General features: G+C 29.3%; 1 protein-coding gene across 4 annotated transcripts in view; it reads right to left on the bottom strand.

The window, feature by feature from the left end:
* The window catches only part of LOC118199026 (phytanoyl-CoA dioxygenase domain-containing protein 1-like), a 28,693-nt gene extending 9,231 nt beyond the window's left edge, over positions 1–19,462 (bottom strand). For 2 of the 4 annotated variants that reach the window (XM_035370803.2, XM_035370805.2), the window contains exons 1-6: positions 19,304–19,462; positions 9,945–10,085; positions 6,711–6,786; positions 6,549–6,596; positions 2,704–2,759; positions 2,286–2,348 (exon numbers count right to left, since the gene is read on the bottom strand). In XM_035370803.2, coding sequence (XP_035226694.1) covers positions 2,286–2,348; positions 2,704–2,759; positions 6,549–6,596; positions 6,711–6,786; positions 9,945–10,085; positions 19,304–19,330 — 411 coding nt within the window. In that variant the 5' untranslated portion in view covers positions 19,331–19,462. The other 2 variants (XM_035370806.2, XM_035370804.2) reach the window with 2 other exon arrangements.
* Between the last annotated feature and the right edge of the window lie 243 nt (positions 19,463–19,705).

Genomic DNA, 19,705 nt, shown 5'->3' with positions numbered 1-19,705 from the left:
TTACATAACCAAATAAACTTATTCTTAATGTACATAACCAAATAGACTAAAGAGGGTTTTTTTTTTTGTGTGTGTGTGTTTGTTTTTCCAATTATTACTGGATGTATATCTTTCCCTTTCCTTTTCCATTTTAGGAGGGAGGGGGAGTGTTAACTGTAGACATTATCCACAGTATTATTTTGGTTAATTGAGAGTACTGTAATTAATTACCTAAAATCTGCCAATACAACCAATGCTTGGGAAAATTACTCCTTAATTTTGAAATGCTTCTTTTAATATGAATATTTTCAGTTAATAAGAAATGTTCCTCCTTCTTTTTTCAGATGATATTAAGTTACAAATAACTTTGTCATTATTTTCCCCTACTTCATGGTTTTTCTAATTCTCCTTTCATGTAAGCCTTCATTTACATAACACTATTAAAATTAACAAATTTGCTAAACACATGTTAAAAAATAAATAAATAGCAAAATTAAGTATTCTGAACTTTTCAAAAAAAAATTAATACCTTATTACAAGATGGTAATATGTGTAATTAATATAAAGATTCTCAGTATTATGGTAATTTTTATTTGCAAATAATGCATCCAAAGTAAAAGCAATACTTTCTGATATTTCAAAGATTATACACACAGTACAATTAGTCGATAAATAGTTTCTACCTAATATGAACTTACTTCTCTTAGTGAGCATAATTACGAGAAATGCATAATAATTATACACTTTTACTTATTCGAAAAAGGAAATGAATAACATTCAATCCTTTAAAGATCAATATTTTGGCAAATAATTTTCATTAAAAAAATTAATTAAACAAAATTTCATAAAAGCATTTATTTTTTATAGAAGAAATTTTGCAGTCATTTAATTTATAAATGAAAATATGCAATTTAAATCACAAACTAATGCTGCTATTTAGTTGGTCTAAAAAGATTTAAATTGTCAAGAATATTTGCCAACCATTATGCATGAGCTGAATTTTAGCTTTTTACTGCTTACTACATACAAGCTGAATTTTGTATTACTAATCATAATGTCTCCAACTCTTCAGCCAGACAGTAGCATGGATGTGAGAAAAGAAAGCAGTACCTCAACCAGAGAAGAGTTCATGTTAAATAAATATTTCGAACAAAACTTAGTAAAAATAATATTTGAAATGCCAGCAAACTACTAAGATATTCAGCAAATGTGTTCAGTAGATATCATTTTTTAAAGAAAACTTATATTTAAAATATGAATATCATGCATGCTGAAAGAGTGAAGTATGAAATTATTATTGTACAGTCAAAAGTCTTTAATCTGGACTCGTCAGCGATTTCGGATTATCAGTTTTTCCGGATTATAGATCATCAGTTTAAATCTGGTAAGATGGCATGCAGAAATTATAAAATTAAAAATATGAAACCGTAATTTATGAAATAAAGAGCAATTATGATCTAAAAAGTATCAAAATTTACAAAAACAAAAAACAAAAAAAGCTTAATATTTATTTGTTTACTTATTAAACATTCCTTTCAATGCGCGCACGCGTAAAGCATACATTACACATAGTCGAAATTACAAAATTGTAACCAGAAAACTATTTGATGTGTATTCGTGATATTTATAATGAAGAGGAATTTGATTTAAATTATATCAAAAACGGAGTACATTGAGATGAAATACTACATTTAGTAAGGAAAAACATCTGCTCTGAAGATAAGGATAGTAATGACAGATCAACTTCCAGTTCATTGCGCACGGCAACGTTTGCCCCTCCCCCTGCAGATCAGCGTGAAATTGATAAAAAGATTTCGGAATAGTTAGAGAAACAAAGGATATGCCTTTATCCATTTTTTGCAGCAATTCCACTTTTTGTTTGATGGACATCGAAACATGCTTTCGCTTTGTAGATCCTTTCGCAGCTCCAGAATCGGAAATTCATTTCGACATCTTGTTAACTTAGAAAGTTCAAGCTTACTTTTATAAAACTGCTCTAACAGTCTGCAAAAAATAATAAGCCGGATCCAATTAGAAGATTAAGGAACAACGCATTCTGCAACATTAACTGAAATAGATAATTACATAATTTTAGCTTAGCTTATACTGTGTGTTATACATTAAACGCGCATGCGTAAATGTATTATGCGTAAAGGTATTAAGCACATGCGTAAACACATTCCACGTTTACGCATGCGCAGAAAGTTTGTAGCTTTGAGGTCCGGATTATAGATCGTTCCGGATTATGGACGTCCGGATTAAAGACATTTGACTGTACTATTTTTCTATGAATGTCATAAACATACTTTAAATATATACATGCTTTGAACTACAACTGGATCTTTATATCCAAACTGCTGCAAGAGTTCCTAAAAATAAAAGATATATTAAGCCACTAAATAATCATTAATTTTATTGTTATGGTTCAATGGGTTCTTTTATTTCATACAGAAAACACATATACATGGACAAAAAATTTTACTTATGAAAAATAATGTAATTCTTTTACAAAAAAGTTTAGTACAGATTTTATCATCATTAGAAAATTCAAACTAAAACATTCAAGAAAGCAAAAATAATACACTAAAAGTAAATTAATACAGTTTATTATTTTTTACAATACATTTTTAGCATAAATCTATTTAACACACAAAAAATAACATATATGCATACATGCAGTATTACTGTACATATATTTAACAGTACATAAAAGAAATAACTCACTTTTACTTTAGAATCAAAAGTAACTTTTTTAAAAGATGAGTTCCACCAGTGTAATGCTAGAGGGGAAAAAGGATTTCATTACACATTTCTCAGAAAATTTCAAGGAAAAAAAATTACACTAAAATTAATATAAATAAATAATAGTCACAAAAACATGCTATTTTAAATAATTTTGGGTGCATTCTTATTATAGAAGCCTCCAAGTCAACTGAGATATAAAGTGACGTGTTACTCACTACATGTTACACCTTGGGTGATTAGGGATTAAATTTTGAGGGCAATAAGGAAATACCTAATTTTGCTATAAATTCAAATAAATCATGATTAAATTAATACATAAAGAAAAAAGTAGGCTGATAAAATTTTAAAGCGAGCAAGGTAGACCCTTAATTTTATATATTACATTACATAAAAGAATGATAAAGAATATCATGATCAGCAACAAATATACAGCAGTGAGGTTATCAATAACAGTTTTCAAATTAAAAGCAAATTCAAGATTTTAAAAATGTCTTGGCTTATACTTACTCTTAAAATACTTACACATTGACTAAGATTGAAATGGTAGCATAAATAACCATTTTTTAAAATACTGGAAAATTTGTGTAAAATCATCGCAAATGTATACAAATGTTAAGAGTTAAAGAATAGTCTCCCATTCTGTGCAGATGCAAGATAAAAATCTGTTGAATAGCTCATTAGATGTTGCTTGCACTTCTATCAAGTAAGATATATCTGAAAATCAAACTTTGGTTAAACTTTACCCATAAAGATCAATCAAGTTATGGAAAATGCCATGAACTCATTTTCTTGAGTAACCTGGCTTGAAAATATACATGAGCACATCTGGAAAGAAATGTGTACAAAGGTGGAAAGGTCCAACAATGCGTATAGAGGAGACTGATACTCATGACGATAAATGCTCCTATATCATCTTTCTCACTCAGGTTTCAAATAGAGAGGCAGACACACTCATGGCATAAATCATCAACCAGATATTAGAAGGATTGATGATTAATTCTATTATTGACCATATAAAACAGAAGAATAGGAAAAAGCAGGTTACAGACATTTTACTGTGAACAATAAATTTCATTTTGTTGATCCAGCAACTCTTACACAAAATATTAAAAGACTGTGATATTCCACTAAGCAAAGAAATAAAAAATCAACAAAGCATGGCATGAGTAGTACTGTGCACAGTTCATGTGGCAAAACTCTTGGGACAAGAAAATGCTTCTGATGCCATATTGAAAACGACTGTGGAAACATGAGTCACAAAATGCATGTGAGAAATTAAAAATGAATTTGGCAATAAAAATGGTTTCAACTTGCTATTTAAAAAATGGGAGATGCAATTACAAAGAAGGACTAAAAGCTGTTTTATGTGTTTCATTTTAATATTTATTTAGAAATATTTGATATTTAGAACTACACAACTTTAAAATACTTCCAACATTCTTTCCCTACCACTAACCTCTTAAGATAAAGGCAGCCAAGTAGTAGGATATATAATAGTTACAAACACCTTACAATATTTAAAAACATACATCCTTCTCTGGGATTCAAATCACATCCAAAGTTCTGATAACATGCATTCCTATCATCCTATCAACAGGAAGGTGTAATACACATAATCAGCATATATTAACACCCTCTGGTCGCAAAGAAAATCTAAAGCAGGTTCCGTTTGATAAGTTCAACTTTACTTTTACTATGATTTCCTTCTTCGGTCATCTCTGCCTCTCTTATATGATATACGGTCAGCGTGTCTTTTTTATTTCCTTATTTGAAGTTTTAACTGGTTCATGGTATTAGCAATACATAAGGTTTATTACATTTGCCTGCACCTGAGACATGATATCACAGAATGATCTAGATTTAGAATCTGGAAGTTTGTCATATTGTTATGCTTTAAGTAGTTATTATGTACAATATCTTTGCAAATAGTGCAAATAAATATGTTCTACATTTCTTTAGTGTTGCTTTATGAAGCTTTTATATTTGTATTACAAGAAATATTGTCTGTTAGAAATCAAAGTAATTTTTATTTTACATATGAAATTATCATTATTTATCTAGAACTTTAATAATTTCAAAATTAAATTCATTTTTGTACACTAATTCATTTCCAATATGATATTCACAATTTTAGTTTAGATTCGTTTATCAGTTTCAAGATGTAAAGAGCTCATCTTCTCAAGAAACATGGATTGAAGACATATAGAAGCATATCTGAAAAGGTCCAGCATTGTATATAGTGGGAGAAGTAAAACACGGGAATGCTTTGCAGATTCCATTATGTTATTTACTAATACATTTATGTTATTAAACAGACAGATACAAAACTGTACATTTGATTTGAGCTTCGATGGCTATAATGTAAAAATAACACGAACAGAAACGCACACGTGAAGCATTACAACTTAGAATTTTTTTTTAACTTAAAATCTACATTTGATGCGATAAAATTATCCAAAACTTGAATTGATAACAGAAAAAACACTAGAACAAAAATTATATGGCGTGGTGTATTTAATTATGGTAAAGCACACTAGGGCTATCTGCCTAAGGGGAGGGATGCCTTCGTGGAGGACTTTCTAAGGGAAACTGGCTCGTATACACATTACACATGGGGAAAACCACGAAAACACCCATGCAGCCAGCCCGTTCGCGGGATTCAAACCTCGGACCGAACTACCAGTGTTCAACGACTTTACTGCTCGTGGGCCCAAAAATTATTATTTTTTTTTTTTTATAATTAACAGTGTTATGATGAACTACATCATATATTCATTTTTCTTTCCAGCATTACTAACAGCTACAGGTTTTGGTTCTTTGGTACTATCGCAACCACCATAGCGTATCTGGTGATTTTTTGAAGAAAAAGAATGGTGATTTCAAATTGAAGAAAGTTATTCATTCCATATCATACATGTTATTAAGTATATATTTTAATTTTAGTTCAATATTTATCATGGAAAACAATTTATAAAACTACTTATAAACAGTATTTCTCACATGTAATTATTCCAATCTACCACAGTCTTATCAGCCATTTCTAACTCTTCCAAGCAAAATTTAACATTAATTCTTTACTCCAGCAGTATATAAATCTGACTGCTGTAATAAGTGGGAGATGACTATTCTCACACCAATTACTGCTTCAAATGCTGACATGTTGATTACCTTTTTCATTTCCAAAAAGGTTGTTTTCGCAAATACAATATCATCAAATACATATTTGAACATTCCTGCCTTGGTGGAAAAATATTATAATCCTGCAAAAATTTCACAGAACTTTCTTCATTTGCAGGCAAATCCCACAAACACATATTTTAAAATTCAGCTGAAGACCAAAATTACTGCAAATTACCTTTAGTGCTTCTAATACAACCAAAAGAGCATGCACAAAAATGGCAGCATTTCTCATTCAAACTTACAGTTATCAATATGGTTACCTAAAGAATTGTTTTGTACATCGTTGCCACAGTTTGGTGATTCCTGAAATTTTACATAGGTGTTTGTGGTGATATCAAAGTTCTCCTTTTCATATTGAATGAATATATTTCGTTTATTAGCACTGATATTTTAAAATATGAAATCATACCAAGCATCTGTATATTGTTTTAGAGTACGATATTAAAAAACATACATTCTGAACATATTAATGCTGGTAATAATAAACCTAGTAATAATAAACCTGGTAATAATAAACCTAGTAATAAATAAAAGTTTATAATAAAATAGCTTGTATTTAAAATTGTAGGCATAAATCTATTTCAAAATCTTAAACATTCTACTAGGACAGATTTTACAAATGTATTAAGTTTTTTCAAACTTACCATGTCCAATTTTATTTAGAGCTTTTGTTTTATCCACAATTAAATTTCCTGTGCATAATAATAATATAATACTCATTAAATTAGGTGAATACAATTTGCAAAAAATGTTCAAATAACATGAATACTTTAAATAAAACACAAGAAAATAAAGACACATCTCACCTTTTTCATCAACTGCATCTTTTTCAAAAAAATATGAGATTTTATCACCAGAATTGATGAAATATTCATCTCGACCCTATTTAATTATCATTGATATTTCAAAACCTTTCAAAAAAGAAATATAAATGGCACATTTCTCATTATAAAAAGCAATACATAAACTGCTTAATTGCTTTCGCTTACTAGAATACTACAATAATTTCCCTTATATAATAGTTTAATAATAGTTAAAGAAATATTAGAACCTTCATGTTAGCAAATTAAAAGAATTAGAAAACATTTTTAATCTTTAAAAATATTATTAATCAAAATTTTACTTTGATCACGAAACAATAAAAACTTAATAATATAAAATAATTTTCACTTTTTATAATATATGCATGTTTTTAAAAAGTAAGAGTTTAATATGAATATTTTCCCTACAGCAGTGGTCTCAAACTGGCAGCCTATGGGTTGCATGTTGTCCTGAAGCAAATTTATATAGCCCACAAGTACATTTCAATAATATATTTATTGCAAATACAGTATTACAAAGATTTTAAGAGTTTAGTTATTTGAAGTCTGTATTTACATTATTTTTATTAGCATTAAAAATGAATATGAATAATGGACCAAAAATCTATAAATGGAGCTAATTATGTGATAAAAAGTTGTAAATAAAGATTTATTAACTTTTATTCATACTTGTCAAAAAATAAGTAAACTGGGTTACAAATTTTTGCTCTAAGAATAATCACATTTTTAAGAATACATTTCTATACAAAAAGATTTTTTTATATTTGTAAATTAATTAAAGAATCTGAATGACTGATGAACATCTACAATCAATGATAATGATAATTTCTATTCAAGAGAAAAAAAACTTGATGAGAATCGAAATGCCATCAAGGGTAAGATATAAAGTAAGAAATAAAGGTACTATTCCATTTTGAGGACCGTAAAAAAATTTCAGCGAAAATGTATGCGTAAAAGCGCTAAATCTAGCAAATGTGCCCATTTAACAGTGCACCAAATCTAGCATATGCGCTGATTTCAAATTGCGTAAGTTTAGATAGTTCTAAATTTTTAAAATGCTTTTGAAATACTAATTTAATTTTTAAATCCTTTTTCGATATCTTATGGATTTAACAATTTGGGAATTGCCCATGACGAAACATCTGCAATAGAATTTTTTCAAAGAAAAGGCATCATTCATTGTAGAAAAATAATGTTTGAACAACCAACGAGATGAAATTATGCTTTAGCGATAACTCGGTAGTGAAATAGCGATGCAGGAATCCATTCAGTCATGTTTAGCCTTTTTTTATAAATTTATAATAATAAAGTATTATATGAAATTAAACTTTAATCGGTACTTTTCCGTTTCGCCGGCGCAAATCTCGCCAAGCAGACTTTATTGGTGACAACACACAAAATAATGACATAAAAAATATTAAAAAAATGTTAGTTCTAAGAATTCTTTTTTGAAGGCATAAACATTTTAATATCGCTTAAAATTTTATAAAAAGCCAATAAATAAAGACAATAAATTTGTAAAAAGACATTAATTTAAGAATTTACTATGCTTTCATGGTTCAACATCCTGATTCGCCGGTTCATATCACGTGATCCCAAGCAATCTCATCTCACATAAACTACTCTACAAAAATATAATGCTCTCAGTAATTATCTACATTAATTTCAAGTTAAATCTTAATTTGGAACACAAGTTTAAATGCAAGAAATATTTCAATTCGTACGAATAGCTTACTCAGAAATTATGTAAAACTGCAGTGCTTTACTTCGCTAATGCATTCTCATTAGAATTGATGAATTTAACCCTTGACTTTACCTTTTCTATATTTTCGGCTTCGGGTAAGCGCTGTGATTGCATCCTAATTGATTTAATTGCCGAAAATGGCCTTAGACATAAAACTGAACTATCTGAATGAGGCGTAAAAGGTTACCAGCGAGAATATTCCGTTTGGCATCGGTTGTACCATTATTGGCGACTTTATCGCTTGCGCCGGCAAAACGGAAAAGTACCCTTTAATCTAAATTAAAACTGTAATCTTTAGACAGTTATTTACTATTATACTTCCTTTCTTGTGTTAGGGTTGCCGCAATTATTTTTGGCAGCACTGGCATCAACAATAATTTGGCGATTTTTTACAGTGCTCAAAACGAAATAGTACCGAAATAAAGTATACTGTATTAAGAAATAAAGAAGTTTTTAATGATTTACATACAAACACATACATTTTTATTTGTGTATTAAAAAAATTTAATAAATATGAGAAAGAGACTGGATTGCTATTATTCAGTCTTATCCCACTTTTTAGTCAGTTTTATCCCATTTTTCTCTTTTTTGAAAAAAAGAAAATAGTCATAATTTGTTTATTTTTAAATTTAAAAAATATATTTGGTGCTTAATTAAACATATTAGAATCATTTGAAATAAATGTTAGACTTGTATATTAATATTTAGACTTGAATATGTTATTTAACTGTCAATATACTTGCATTACAAAGTATAAGCACCAAAAATTTCTTGTACCAAATATTCGATTTCAGAAGAAAATAAATATAAATTTGAATTTTTTTTTCTTTGGATACTATTATTATTGCTTAGACATGTTTTGATAAATATTTAAAAAGAGAAATTAAAATTTTTAAGAACATTTTTCAGTTTCTTAATAACAATTTTTCATTTTGTTCAAAAAAAAAGTATATTAAACAAATTTTCTGGCCCATTAGCTGTTTTTAGGTTGAGCATTCAGCCAATACGCAATATAAGTCTGAGACATTCAAATTGCATGAAAAAATATGGTTATGATAAAAGAATTTTTTTTTTCCAATGGCAGATTATGAACAATTAAAATGTAACCTAGTCCATTAATCTATACAAGGTCGGATGTGGTGGTCTCTTTATTATGGAGGCACCTAATAGGAGTGCCACCATCGCCTTTCCTATGAAGGGACGTACAGTTACAACCATGCCTTCTCCGGGATTCGAACCCAGGCCCTTCGGCATCACAGTCAGCTTCCCTGACCACTATACCGACTGGGCGCCATATGATAAAAGATTAAAAACTGAATAAAACAAAATTTCAATAAACATTTCCTATCTTTGATCAACACATAAAAAATTTTTTTACAATTAATTTTCATCTGAAGAACTACATAAAAGTGTATGTGCCTTCACTTATGAAATGTAAAAAAATTTCAGATTTAAATAACTTATAAAAATATTACTTGATCCTTTCCAGTGTGAAACACCGAACAATGTTCAGGAGGATTCATGTCTCCGAGTATAATTGAGCATGACTGAAGAAGACTTTCAACTTCAGATGAAGTTAAAAAATTTTTAATCACTGCGAATCCTTTAGCTTCATACTGAAAAACAAGAAATAAATTAGCAAAACTGCTAATTCGAATTACTTCTAATAAAATGCACACTATAATTACACTCAGTAAAAGAATAAATTACAGTACTTAGCTAGCTCATAAGCCACTGACAACATACGAAATTTGTTAATTTTCATAACTAAGAACATTTGCATTATCATAGAAGTATTTAAATTTCATATTCTACTACAAAATAAATCATGATTAATTTTAGTAACATAGTAAAGAATTTTACGTAGCTTTATTTATAAAAATAATTCATTCTTCTAAACTTTTTTTAAATATGGTACACTGCAATATTGCCACTTCTTTATTTAGGTGACCACCCCGCTTTGTTGCCAAAACTGGCAAACATAATCTACTAATTTGTAGCGGGCTAATTTTAAATACTGGCAATGGTTTATGTGGTGGTTTTTAATCTCCTTTTTTTTAACTGCAAGTTTCTAATTACAATAATAATAAACTTCAGCTAGGAGTTTTTTGGGTACTATTCCATTTTGAGGACCGTAAAAAAATTGCAGCAAAAATGTATGTGCAAAAGCACCAAATCTAGCAAACGCGCCCATTTAAACAGTGCGCCAAATCTAGCAAACGCGCTGATTTCAGATTGCGCAAGTTTATATAGTTCTATATTTCTTAAGACGACACTGAAATACTGGTTTAATTATTAAATCCTTTTTTGATATCCTATGGATTTAACAATTTGTGAATTGCCCATGATGAAAAGTCTGCAATAGAATTTTGGGTACTTTTCCGTTTCGCCGGCGCAAATCTCGCCAAGCAGAATTTATTGGCGACAACATACAGTATACACATAAAAAATATTTAAAAAATGTTAGTTCTAAGAATTCTTTTTTTGAAGGCATAAACATTTTAATATCGCTTAAAATTTTATAAAAAGCCAATAAATAAAGACAATAAATTTCTAAAAAGACATCAATTTAAGAATTTACTATGCTTTCATGGTTCAACATTCTGATTTGCCCGTTCATATCACGTGACCCCAAGCGATCTCATCTCACGTAAACTACTCTACAAAAATCTAATGCTCTCAGCAATTATCTACATTAATTTCAAGTTAAATCTAAATTTGGAAATCAAGTTTAAATGCAAGAAATATTTCAATTCGTACGAATAGCTTACTCAGAAATTATGTAAAACTGCAGTGCTTTACTTCGCTAATGCATTCTCATTAGAATTGATGAATTTAACCCTTGACTTTACCTTTTCTATATTTTCGGCTTTGGGTAAGCACTGTGATTGCATCCTAATTGACTTAATTACCGAAAATGGCCTTAGACATAAAACTGAACTATCTGATAAAAATTCTATGTAATTATATGCCAGTATTGAAAGAAACAATCAATCTGATAAGAAAAAGCTGCGACTTGTTTTCAAAATGAGGCGTAAAAGGTTACCAGCGAAAATATTCCGTTTGGCATCGGTTGTATCATTATTGGCGACTTTATCGCTTGCGCCGCATTAGAATTGATGAATTTAACCCTTGACTTTACCTTTTCTATATTTTCGGCTTTGGGTAAGCGCTGTGATTGCATCCTAATTGACTTAATTACCGAAAATGGCCTTAGACATAAAACTGAACTATCTGATAAAAATTCTATGTAATTATATGCCAGTATTGAAAGAAACAATCAATCTGATAAAAAAAAGCTGCGACTTGTTTTCAAAATGAGGCGTAAAAGGTTACCAGCGAAAATATTCCGTTTGGCATCGGTTGTATCATTATTGGCGACTTTATCGCTTGCGCCGGCAAAACGGAAAAGTACCGAATTTTGAGTAAAGTGCACAATCACCCACTGCTTGACGCGTTATTAAGAATTGCACATACTCGGTATCCATGTACACATTGACCTATTTTCACTTAAAAAAAAAAAAAAAATCACAGAATTGCACAAAAATGCCACTGCACACACCCTTGACTTTATCTATGTACACATCAACCTATTTTCACTTAAAAAGTAAAAGAAAATTGACAAAAATCCAATTGTAAAAAGTGGCAAACAAATAAGCGGATGATTCTGCCCTTTACCGAGAATTTTTTCAAAGAAAAGGCATCATTCATTATAGAAAATTATGTTTGAACAACCAACGAGATGAAATTATGCTTTAGCAATAACTCGGTAGCGAAATAGTGATGCAGGCATCCATTCGGTTATGTTTAGCAATTTTTACATAAATTATAATGATCATCTGAAATAGTTATTTACTCTTATGCTTCCACTCAGTCATGTTCAGCATTTTTTATATAAATTATAATAATAAAAATGCATTACATGAAATTAACCTTTCATCTAAATTAAAACATCAATCTTAGATAGTTATTTACTATTATACTTCCTTTCTTGCATTAGGGTTACCGCAATTATTTTTGGCAGCACTGGCATCAACAATAGTTTGGCGTTTTTTTACCGTCCTCAAAACCGAATAGTACCTTTTTTTAATATTTAACAATTTCAAAAAAAAATTGGGTACTTTTCCATTTCGTTGGCGCAAATCTCGCCAAGTAGACTTTATTGGTGACAACACACAAAATAATGACATAAAAAATATTAAAAAAATGTTAGTTCTAAGAATTCTTTTTTGAAGGCAAAAACATTTTAATATCGCTTAAAATTTTATAAAAAGCCAATAAATAAAGACAATAAATTTGTAAAAAGACATTAATTTAAGAATTTACTATGCTTTCATGGTTCAACATCCTGATTCGCCGGTTCATATCACGTGATCCCAAGCAATCTCATCTCACATAAACTACTCTACAAAAATATAATGCTCTCAGTAATTATCTACATTAATTTCAAGTTAAATCTTAATTTGGAAATCAAGTTTAAATGCAAGAAATATTTCAATTCGTACGAATAGCTTACTCAGAAATTATGTAAAACTGCAGTGCTTTACTTCGCTAATGCATTCTCATTAGAATTGATGAATTTAACCCTTGACTTTACCTTTTCTATATTTTCGGCTTCGGGTAAGCACTGTGATTGCATCCTAATTGACTTAATTACCGAAAATGGCCTTAGACATAAAACTGAACTATCTGATAAAAATTCTATGTAATTATATGCCAGTATTGAAAGAAACAATCAATCTGATAAGAAAAAGCTGCGACTTGTTTTCAAAATGAGGCGTAAAAGGTTACCAGCGAAAATATTCCGTTTGGCATCGGTTGTATCATTATTGGCGACTTTATCGCTTGCGCCGCATTAGAATTGATGAATTTAACCCTTGACTTTACCTTTTCTATATTTTCGGCTTCGGGTAAGCGCTGTGATTGCATCCTAATTGACTTAATTACCGAAAATGGCCTTAGACATAAAACTGAACTATCTGATAAAAATTCTATGTAATTATATGCCAGTATTGAAAGAAACAATCAATCTGATAAAAAAAAGCTGCGACTTGTTTTCAAAATGAGGCGTAAAAGGTTACCAGCGAAAATATTCCGTTTGGCATCGGTTGTATCATTATTGGCGACTTTATCGCTTGCGCCGGCAAAACGGAAAAGTACCGAATTTTGAGTAAAGTGCACAATCACCCACTGTTTGACGCGTTATTAAGAATTGCACATACTCGGTATCCACGTACACATTGACCTATTTTCACTTAAAAAAAAAAAAAAATCACAGAATTGCACAAAAATGCCACTGCACACACCCTTGACTTTATCTATGTACACATCAACCTATTTTCACTTAAAAAGTAAAAGAAAATTGACAAAAATCCAATTGTAAAAAGTGGCAAACAAATAAGCGGATGATTCTGCCCTTTACCGAGAATTTTTTCAAAGAAAAGGCATCATTCATTATAGAAAATTATGTTTGAACAACCAACGAGATGAAATTATGCTTTAGCAATAACTCGGTAGCGAAATAGTGATGCAGGCATCCATTCGGTTATGTTTAGCAATTTTTACATAAATTATAATGATCATCTGAAATAGTTATTTACTCTTATGCTTCCACTCAGTCATGTTCAGCATTTTTTATATAAATTATAATAATAAAAATGCATTACATGAAATTAACCTTTCATCTAAATTAAAACATCAATCTTAGATAGTTATTTACTATTATACTTCCTTTCTTGCATTAGGGTTACCGCAATTATTTTTGGCAGCACTGGCATCAACAATAGTTTGGCGTTTTTTTACCGTCCTCAAAACCGAATAGTACCTTTTTTTAATATTTAACAATTTCAAAAAAAAATTGGGTACTTTTCCGTTTCGTTGGCGCAAATCTCGCCAAGTAGACTTTATTGGTGACAACACACAAAATAATGACATAAAAAATATTAAAAAAATGTTAGTTCTAAGAATTCTTTTTTGAAGGCATAAACATTTTAATATCGCTTAAAATTTTATAAAAAGCCAATAAATAAAGACAATAAATTTGTAAAAAGACATTAATTTAAGAATTTACTATGCTTTCATGGTTCAACATCCTGATTCGCCGGTTCATATCACGTGATCCCAAGCAATCTCATCTCACATAAACTACTCTACAAAAATATAACGCTCTCAGTAATTATCTACATTAATTTCAAGTTAAATCTTAATTTGGAACACAAGTTTAAATGCAAGAAATACTTCAATTCGTACGAATAACTTACTCAGAAATTATGTAAAACTGCAGTGCTTTACTTCGCTAATGCATTCTTATTAGAATTGATGAATTTAACCCTTGACTTTACGTTTTCTATATTTTCGGCTTCGGGTAAGCGCTGTGATTGCATCCTAATTGATTTAATTGCCGAAAATGGCCTTAGACATAAAACTGAACTATCTGATAAAAATTATATGTAATTATATGCCAGTATTGAAAGAAACAATCAATCTGATAAGAAAAAGCTGCGACTTGTTTTGAAAATGACGCGTAAAAGATTACCAGAGAGAATAATCCATTTGGCATTGGTTGTACCATTATTGGCGACTTCATCGCTTGCGCCGGCAAAACGGAAAAGTACCAAAAATTGTATATTTATTAATCCTGATGTTTTTTTGATTACATACAAGAAGATTTTTTTTTTCCCTTTTTGAGAAAAAACTCCAGATTTTTAGGTCTTTGTCCTTGACAGACTATTGTTTTCATTTTGCATTGAAATCTTTAAAAAGCTGTATCACTTTTAAAACTGTTGCCACCAAATATCAGAGCCCTGTGTTATATTTAAAGAAATTAAATAATGAAGAATCTGTATAAATGTATGTATGTTTTTTGCATTGTGATAAAACAACGGTACCTAGAGCCATCCAATTTTGAACGACGTAATCCTACTGCGAATATGGGCATCTGGAAGCCCAATTTGGAATTTGTTTTATTATCAATTTCATATTTTGTAAGACTTTAACAAATTTCTGATTAACACAATCAAGGATTTCAAATAGTAATAGCAACGTTGTACGGAAAATTTTTTTTTTATCTCCAGCGAGTGAGACTGTGTATTGGAAATTCTAAAGATGTGCTCAATTTAAAATTATTTTGCGATATTGCTCTTGAACTGAATTTTAAGGTTTAAGTGCAAAGAACATGATATTTAATAAATAAAGGTAACACACAAAATGTTAAAAAAACGCACCTTTGGATGTAATTTAAAATCTGAAACCTCTTTTTTTTTTTTTTTTTTTTTTTTTTTGTTGGTTTTTGTTTGTTAGTTAAGAATTAATCAGTTGAGACAATAAAAATATATCTGCCTTTATTAGCTGATATCAGAGCTTAATTTCTAAAATTAGAAGTGCCAGAGCTCTGTGCTAGACAATCAGGAAGGAAGGAAACAATGAATAAATAAAACAAATACAAATTTAAATCATTAAATTAAAATTCAAAGAAATGTAAACAGATAAATAAGAAAGTTCAATATATTATTAAATTAGTTATAACTAGTTAAATAAAAAAATAAATTTTCAGACCTCATCTTATTTGAGGCTATGGCTAGAATTACAGTCTTACTCTGAAGCTAAGAAATAGCTCAGGTGATCTCCCTCTGAATTTAAGCCCTGATTATACATATAATGTACTATTTCAAGGAATGATAACTATGAAAACCATTCTTTTCTTTCACCACCCCTAAAAAAAAATAAAAAAAAAAAACCTGAACAAGATAAAATGTGGAATGTGTCACAGAGGAAACAAATGTCACACAAAAGAACAGGGAAAATCCTAGAAACAGTATCCAGCTATGGATTTAATGAATTATTGATATGGATGGAAATTTTAATGGAAAAGTGCAGCTTTAAAATTAAAAAGGGAAAAGTTCAAGACTTTTAGATTGCGATGCTCCGTCAATATAATTAGAAACATAAGCAGAAATTTTTCCGGAATATGATACGATAATGATGTGAGAATAAACATAAGACTCCTCTATGCAAGTGACAATAGTGGTCTCCCACATTTGGTTACATCATTCAAAAAGTCTAGGAAGTCATTAGCATGGCATGATTAGCAGTTCAGTAGGAATTCACTAGTGTAGCATAAGCCTTTGACATGTGAGGGGGGAGCTTTTTTTTTTTTTTTTTTTTTTTTAATATAAAACTTTCAACATCTGTACAAACTTTTCATCCAAGGCAAAGACAGGCCTGCTTTCAAAGAAGTTAAACTCAATTTGAAAAGCATATTAATTACTAAAATAATTTTTTTTCCTGAAATCAGGGTTAATTTACAAGAAAAATGTGCTGGAGTCATTTTATTTAGGGCTCTGGTGTACTCTGGCTAAAATTACGATTCTTAAAAAATGAGAAGTACTGGAGCCAGGCTTCGCAGGGTTCCAGCACAATTTAAGTTCTGGCTGGTATCTTAAAAGGAAGTAATTTTTCTTTGTTTAGAAACCAATGAACAAAAAGATAAAACTTTAACAAAAGGCCCGTCTTTGCCTGTTGTTTCAATTTTGATAGCATATCAGTGGCTAGTTAAATAATTTATTCATGTAGGACATTCTACGGAAAACTGGCTCATATTCACCTTATGGGAAAAACCATTAAAATAAAGGGCCTATGAAATTAACTTGTTCTCCAATATTAGAGCTCGGGTTAAACTACCAGCATTCAATAGCTTTATTAACTTGGCCACCTCACAGGGAAAGGAAGAAAAACAAAACAAAAATATTAATATATTAAGAAACAAAGATTGAAAGAAATTATAATTTAAAATGTTAGAAATTAACAGCTCATGTAATTTGAGGAGATGAACAAGAAAAGTGCAGATTAAATGAAGAGTTTTACATAAAAAATTCCAAATATATTCACAGAATTTTAAAAATAATCAGAAAAATTTTAAAATATATAATTTTGTACCACTTACATAATGAATGATATTAGAAACCTCTTTTACTAATTATAACAAGGCAATAAAGAGTATTCATAAAAATTATCAATTAGCCATATTATAAATTAAATATATTTTAATTCAATTAGTTTGTTTTTAAAAAGAAAGATACAAAATTAAATTATATTTGATCCTTTTAAATTGCTCAGTTTATTAATCAGCAGCAGACTAATTTAACTAAAAAAAAATTAAAGATCTTATGTTTCATCACGTGGCAATGTTTTCAGAATTATCTATGAGTGAGAACTCATGGAAATTAAAGATATTATACTTCTTTAACTTCCATTATAATCTGATTAGCTAATTTTGAAGAAAACAATGGAAGATTCCACACATTTAACTTTTGATATTAAAGCTGGGATACAGCTAACCATGTTCAATTATTTCATGTATAATGATCCCTCGTCAGACAACTAACAACAGTTTTATACAAGTTTGGGCTTCTATGCAGGTGCTCATTTTAGAAAGATGATGCTTCACAGAGATATTTATTTATGTTCTCAGAAATACTGGTCATCACAGTGGGATCATCTTAATAAAAGTTGGCCACCACGAGAGGTATCATGTATGAAAACTAAATGGCTTGAACAAATCTTGTTAACATGACAGCCTACTACTACAGTAATATATGACATGATACAACGCAAGAAAAAAATGATGAAAGTCAATATAATGATTTTTTTACTTTGGAATCCTGTAAAAACAAATAAATAAAAAATAACTAAAAGAATTAAAAGTTGCAAAATATGAATTTTTAGAAAAGGAGAATAAATTACTATTAATTACAAATATGTAATTACTAATTTTAAATCATAAAATGCATACTATAATTACAAATGGATATAATGCTGTTTATCCAAATAAATCTGTTTCTCAGATGTATATTTTCTTCTAATTTTTGTAATTCAAAAAGTATTAATAAAAAAATTTCATACACAGTTAGATTACATGACTAATAAATTTAATAGTTATTTATTATTTCTGAATGCTCATGCATGTTAGTTCACAGCAATTATGAAATAAAATTATTTTAAGTCAAGAAAATAATTATGAGACTGATTATTAACAAACAGCAAGAATTTGACATTCAAAATATTCAAAACTGAATTTTTTTCACAAACTGCATATAAAAACTTTGGAGAAAATAACAGAAGCTCCTCATTTGTAGTACTTCATAGATTATATTAAAATACACATACAACAGAACTAAATCCCAGATTATTTATTATGCCCTACTATAAGTTAATTATGCAATGTAAACTTCAGAAAACATAAAAATACTCGCAGATTTTGACAATGAATAAAATTATAAATAACCCCAAGAAAAACTGAATAATAAACACATGTGATTAACCATACATAAATTACTACTTAAGAGTTTAATTTAAACTATTTTCCTCTACGACTGGTTAGTTATTTGAGTATGGCAAAGCACACAAGGTCTGCGTGTCCGAAGATGAGGATGTCTTCGTAGAGATATTGGTTAGTATACGGTAAACCATCAAACAAGGAAACTATCATGAGGAAAACATCAAAACCAAATATGCAGCCAGCTCATTAGCCTGGATTCGAACCGAGAAGAATTACTATTATTAAGTACCTTCTAACGAATTTGATTAAAGCCTTTTCTCTCGCATAATATTATAAAGGTGAAATTTAAAAAATTAATAATATTTTAATTGAAATTAAGAAATAATAACAAAAATATCACACAGATTACTTCTAATTTTATTCTTTTTAGAATTTGCCAAAAATAACTTGAAGCTTAATGAGAACTTTTAATACAGCGTGTGATGTAACTTCGACTTCATAACGTAATTTTTCAGATTAACAAAATTTTTAATTTAAATCTTTAATAAGAAAACATACTTCTTTATGAGCAGTTTCATAATTCATTTTTAATACAATAATTAAATTCAAAGTTTAAATGTTTCAAAAAAACTATTTAAACTTAAGAATATCTACTAATCACGCAGAACGATTTCAAATGCGATAACTATAAAGGCGTTCCTCATTTCATTACGCAATACCGTGTTCCTTAAAAGCGCGGTAAATATAACAGTTGTTGCCATATGCAGATGTTGAATTTTATTCAAATTGAAATTTAAAGGCTTGTCGGACTATTTTAAATAGTCACTATAAATTTTAATTAAACTCTAGAAAATCATACGTGATAATCTGATACAGTACATGAACTCTTAATAATATCTGAATATCAGCAGATTCATTTTCTTCGTTTGAAAAATCGGTTAAAGAAGATCTTTTCTTTTC

The sequence above is a fragment of the Stegodyphus dumicola genome, chromosome 8 (assembly GCF_044657685.1).
Source record: "Stegodyphus dumicola isolate Sdum_Otavi_A_Nest chromosome 8, ASM4465768v1".
NCBI classification, from domain to species: domain Eukaryota; kingdom Metazoa; phylum Arthropoda; class Arachnida; order Araneae; family Eresidae; genus Stegodyphus; species Stegodyphus dumicola.
Note: the sequence above shows the minus strand (reverse complement) of the source record. Positions and strands in the feature narration are given on the sequence as shown.